The sequence below is a fragment of the Lepus europaeus genome, chromosome 4, assembly GCF_033115175.1.
Source record: "Lepus europaeus isolate LE1 chromosome 4, mLepTim1.pri, whole genome shotgun sequence".
Lineage (NCBI taxonomy): Eukaryota > Metazoa > Chordata > Mammalia > Lagomorpha > Leporidae > Lepus > Lepus europaeus.
Window position 1 is genome coordinate 142,738,911 of NC_084830.1, and position 6,000 is coordinate 142,744,910.

At 48.4% G+C, this 6,000-nt stretch overlaps 1 protein-coding gene across 1 annotated transcript in view; it reads left to right on the forward strand.

Annotated features, from left to right (window-relative positions):
- Window positions 1–5,517, forward strand: part of SPOCK1 (SPARC (osteonectin), cwcv and kazal like domains proteoglycan 1) — a 480,184-nt gene extending 474,667 nt beyond the window's left edge. Inside the window, exons 9-10 of the mRNA XM_062189759.1 lie at window positions 4,758–4,895; window positions 5,324–5,517. Of these exons, the coding sequence (XP_062045743.1) occupies window positions 4,758–4,895; window positions 5,324–5,514 (329 nt within the window). The 3' untranslated portion in view covers window positions 5,515–5,517. The remainder of the gene's footprint in view (window positions 1–4,757; window positions 4,896–5,323) is intronic.
- Window positions 5,518–6,000: the final 483 nt, after the last annotated feature.

Below are 6,000 nucleotides of genomic sequence, written 5' to 3' on the forward strand. Positions count from 1 at the left end.
TTAAACAACTAATTAAACCATCCACGTCTCTTGTAAAGTTCAGCGTGGCAATGCTTATTCAATTAGGGCTGGTGTTTTGTAAAAGAAACGCCCCGTGTTACCCCAGACCGAGCTCCCGCAGACAGCTGGCAGCGCGTCTCGGACAGCTGGACTCGTGCAGGATGGTGGCTCCCACAGGCTGCAGCTAGAGGGCAGCTCAGCCAGGCCCGAACGGAGTGCCGTTCTCACTGCCAGCTCCGCCTTGATCTCGGGCTACCAGAAAGCAACCCTGTATCCCACACCCCCCCCCCTTTTTTTTCAGGGAAGGCCTTTGAATAAAGCTGTCAGGTGTTTTTTTCCAGGGGTAAAAGCGTAAGGCCTATCGAACAGAGTGTTTCCACTGTTACCCAGGTCAGGTTGTTCTCTCAGGGAGGAACGTGGCCTGACCGCTCAGCAAAACTGCGCCAGTTAGCAATGTCTGTTCTCACCCACGCCTGCAGAAAAAACACTGCTCTTTGCTCCTCTGCATTTGTGAAGGTGCAAGTGAGGTTTGCCGTAGAGGTGAACCCAAGGCCCAGGTAAAAGCAGTGAATGCCAGGTATCTGAGCAACCCCTGTCCATTGTGCCATTCAGACCACACCATCAGCCAGACATTGTGTGCTCAAGAAGGGACTCTGCCTAGCTTTCCTTGCTTGTGAAAGAGCTGACGGCCGTAACACAGTAATTCAGAATTACGCTTGCTAAGCATCCAGAAGCAGGTGCATCGCCTAAGCAGCCTGGCGTTTCGGAAGTTTCTCTATTTACTTAAGGGAAATGGGCAAGGTGGGCTGCGTGAATTCTGGAATTTATTCTCTTCTGACTTTTGGGGGGCACTTCTGAATGCATGTGCTCTCGTCCTTCTCATTTCTGATAAACTCGATTCAATGCCAAGTGCAAGATCGGAGGACATCTTTCTGGTCTGGATCCTTCCTCCTGAGGTTTCCAGATCTTACTCCTCCATGTCAGGTGCTAGGGTTTGAGTGATGTGGCTCAGACGCACAGGTAGTTACAGAACTACTATGTTGCTATTTTTAAAAATGCTTTTCATTGGATGGGGGTGTTGTTGCTTAATTACTAGTTAACTGAGCCGTTTAGAAGGGGAGTCCTTGGACATGACATGCCTCATTTTCCATTCACCCCTGCGCACAGGAGTGAAAAGCCTCCTAAGTCCCACTGTGAATCTTCCTTTCCATGACTGCTTTTATCTCATCTCCCACACAGGGAGATTACTCTGGCTCGCTCATGAAACTGCCATTTATTTGCTTGTTTTTCTTTTTTGCATCCAGAAATCTACTAATGTAACTGTAGATTCAGGGGGTATTCATATTCAAGTAAGTAAATAAACAAAAACAAGTGCCATGAAATTATAATCAGTGGTAATGACTGCCCACTTACAAGACGTGGTAATCCTATTAGACTGTAGATTTAGAGCAGCACCTGCTTCATGCCAACCTCAGGGGGCAGCCTCATTATTGGATATATTGTTGGTGTAGTCAGTGCTATTATTTTCCAACTTGGGCTCAAGGAGGGGCTCAGTATTTCCTCAGATCCCTACCTGTTCTCGTCTTTTGCAGTCCTTGGATAACGACCTATTCACAAATCTCCCAGCCTTAGTGTTGTTGAAAGTATCTACTTTTTCTTTTCCTTCTGCTCCCTGAAAACCAGGTAGACTGCACACTGGCTTTAGTGCTCAAATTGGGGTGGCCCAGCCTTCCCTAAGTGATAGCACAGGCATTCCATGATCCTAGGGGGACCTTCCTGCGCATCATCTCATTTGGGAAAAACCCAGTGAGTAGGGTACTGAAGTGCAGATCCTGGAGTCGTGGACCTGTGCATAAATCCTTGCTCAAAATAGTTCCCCCTAAACCTCTCAGACTCCTTTCTGGAATCACTCCATGAAAAATGGAGTAGAAACCCAAGATGGTAAGCAGGAGTCTGTTTTCATGAGGTTGGTGTAAACAATGCTGTTACACAGGTCACACTAGGGGGGATAGGAGAGAGTACACAATCATGAAATGCATGCATAAATTTCCTGAGAGAAAACTAAAATAAAGATGACCCCTATTTGAATGAAAAGCAGACTGATGTTGGACATCAGACTTCTTATGGACAGAATACAGAAAGAAAATATCCTCAGAGTGCTGACAGGAAGTAACTCTGAGTCTGAAATTCTGGATGTACCCCCATGATCACGTGTGTGGTGAGGGCGGCATCACACATAAGGAGCTGTTGTACCAGTGTCCCCAGAAGAGTTCATGCGATATAGCTGTGAAGAAGAAATGAGAGGCTTCCAAATCTATGCAGGACCTGTAAGAAGGGTTTGAGTGCAAGCTAGACTGTTGGGGGCAATGAGAAACAGATGATAAACCTGTTTTAAGTTTCTGTTTTCCCCAGGAAGAAAATTTAGGGGGAACTATAAGAATATTAGAAATAGAATATACTCTAAGCAAGGCATGCAGTCATGAAAACTTGGTTTCCACAGAAGGTGGGAAGTGAGGAAAAACAAGTATGCAGGTGCTTCAAAAAATTTTTGCAAAAACATGCAATTTTTGTAACACTTTGCTGCTGCCATGCAAGGGTACTTCAAGAAATCTGTAATTTCAATAAATGTAACGTGGCCAAACATTTATTATGAGACAGAAACTACTGAATGGCATTTTTAAATAATGTTAAACCTAAAACAATTTCACAGAAGTTGAAATTTAGAAATGCTAAATACTCCTTTTCATAACATTAGTATCTGACAGAAGCAAAACACTTTGCTTTCTTAAAAAAGCATCTTGCCGAAATATTCCCTTCACCGTAGTATGCCAGCAGTCAGTGTACCCAGGGCCTTAAAGCAGAACGGAGCAGTTGTCAGATCCACAGTTGTACTCAGACCCGATACACCTCTCCTGCAGTCCAAGGAGGTTTCAGAAGTTCAAAGAGTAACTGAGCAGCATCGTTACTTAGCAGTCCCTCAGACACACATGAAACCATCTGCCATGGATAGTATCACAAAAGCAAACAACAAATTGCAGGCTGAGTTCACTGGCCACAACACCAGAATTAAAGTCTTCCAAGACCCCATCTATCTCCGTTTATGGAGATATTGATCCAAGGTGAAATAAGGTAAAAACTACAAAACATTTCAAACTGAATGAAAATGAGAGCCTGGTGAACCAAAACCCATGGGAAGCAGCTACAGTGAAACCTCACAACTTTAAATGCATTTTATGAAACATAATGGTCCAAACTAAATCAACTAGATTTGTAGCTCAAACACCTGTAAGAGCACCATGAACCAAAGTGACTGCAAAAAAGCAGAAAATCATGACATCACAAACAACACCAACCATGGCACATGATACACGTGTGACAGTGTGGGCAAGGGAAGAGGCCCAGATAGAACTGGCTGTAAATTGGGCACCACTCTCTTAGGGTCCCATCCAGTGCTCTGAGATATGTCCAAAATGTGCATCCGTAAGGGCTTCCAGGTGATACCGCTGGTCGCAGGACCACGCCTGGAGAAACTGCTCTACACACCCATGAAACTGATAGGATCAACTGCCTCACTCTGGCCACAAGGGAACAGATGACACAACTGGATCAAAGCCATGCAATGAATCAAAATACAGATATCACGCTCACACCTCCCGCCCCACCCCAAGCATGGGCACTAGGCTCAAACTGTTTTTATGGGCAAGTTCTTGAGGCAAGGGATGGCGATGGCTCTCATTTTATGCCGAGAGGATAGAAAACGAGAAATACCTGGATGTTTCATGAATACTTACTATGTATTTATGAATACTAACTGCAATAGGAAACTAAGAACATGCAAACGACGTTCTATGCCTCTGTCACACTGTCACACTTGCAGAAGGACATGCAGATGACCAGGTAGTGTTTCCTCCACGAAAGCAAAGGTAAGAGTTTACTTGTTCGGCCACTGATGATACATTTCATTAGAACCATTTAAGGATAACAACCACATGATTTCCTCACGTTACAAAGGTAACTAGTAGTAGCAATATCTATTCAAGATGGAAAAACAACTCAATAAAGAAAATATAAAAGCAACCCTAAGCTTGGGTAAGTCGCTTAACTCCAATTTATCACTGGTTTTTGGTCTGTGAACAGGTGGCAATGGCACTGTCACCGGGTGACATAAAGCAAGTGCAGGCCTTAGCTACTGTCACCTCCTGGTTAGAGGCAGGATGGCAGTGACAGTGAGTGGCTTGGAGCAGTGCTGTCCCTGGACCCGCTGTAGTTCACAAAACGCTTGCTCCTGTTCAGCGCTCAGTAGCGAAACGGATGCATTCACAAACTTTGATAGCAATTTCACGGTCATTTCATGGGGCACAGCGAAGTGTTGGCCCGTGCGAGACTGAAAGTTCCACAAAGCCTGCGTCTTCAGCCCTGGAGACTGGAGATGCCGCTCCATTTCCTATACCCCAGCTTGCTGTTTAGAAGGTAACCCTGCCATGCATCTCTTCTCCTTGTGGGAATCAGGATTGCATGAACGTGGGTACACACACGCATGGGATTAGTACCTGTGGTACACAGACGCACACAACACATGCTAATTTCCGTGTGAAAACTGACCTCTTTGGAATTTTGGGGCCATTGAGGACTAAGAACTCTGTAATCCCCAACTAGCCCTCTTCTGCTGGTCTTGCAGCCGCCATCCTGTCTGGGGAGACCGTACCCCTGAGTATCTGTGCCTGTCTGAGCAGAGTCGGATCCTTTGTTTCCCCCAGGGGCATTCATTCCTCGGTGTAACGAGGAGGGCTACTACAAGGCCACGCAGTGCCACGGCAGCACCGGCCAGTGCTGGTGTGTGGACAAGTACGGCAACGAGCTGCCTGGCTCCAGGAAGCAGGGCGCTGTGAGCTGTGGTGAGTAAGCCACCCCACCCCCACCCCACCCCGTGATGCCAGGGGACCCGTGGGTTCTCACCACCTGGGGAGCTCCGCCCAAGACTCCTGGGCCCTGCTGTGTTCCCAGGGTGGACAGCAGCACCCGGAAATCACATGACCTGTGGTAGGAACTCATCGAAACGAGCGGGTCCAACAAGAGTTTCTGATGGTCAGGATTAGATTTAGGATCCGAACTACCACCCCTACCCCCACCCCACAAGGTAGACCCATCTCAAGAACCCGCAGGGTTCCTAGCTGCCCGGAGCCAGACCCCAGCCGGGCAGAGGTTCTCCAAACTCCCTCGGCCAACTGCAAGCTGCACCCTCCCAGCTCCTGCACCAGGGAGCCTTGCCCTGCGTGGGCAGGGATAAGCAGAAATTCACCTCCCGTCTTTGCCTCCTGTCCAGAAGAGGAGCAGGAGACCTCGGGGGACTTTGGCAGCGGCGGCTCCGTGGTCCTGCTGGACGACCTGGAGGACGAACGGGAGCTGGGGCCCCAGGACAAAGAGGGGAAGCCGAGGCTGCACAGCCGGGCCGTGGCCGAGGACGACGAGGACGAGGACGACGACAAAGAGGATGAGATCGGGTCCCTGTGGTAGGGCTCGCAGGGAGGGGACCCGGGGTCGGCACCCAATTACAAGTCACTTCCTATTCCTGCGTCTCTCTCTAAAGACTCCAAGGCACCAAGGCCTCTTCTCCTCTGTCGCTCTCTGTGCCTGGCCTGAGGTTTGCAAGTCAACCGCTTGCTCCCAGAGCACTCTGATTGCGCATGCGGTTGTGGGGGAGAAAGAGTGTTGTGGTCATTTTGTTCCTGGACAGGGGATGGCCTCCTTTCCTCCCATGAGACTTTGCACCAAGCATGTGATTTGTGTGGGATTCTGACAGTGCAGGGAGCTCCCACCCTTTTCAACGTCCAAGACCCTTGTGGATCCCCCACGTCGGTGGTGATGACAGCATGGTTCCCAGCCGTACTGTGTCGGAGTGCTTTGTGTGTGTCCTGTAGCTGTCGTGGAAAACACACCACACTGTACCTACCCCCACCGCCCTGGGTGTTGACCGTTGAACATTCATTTTCACATCACTAG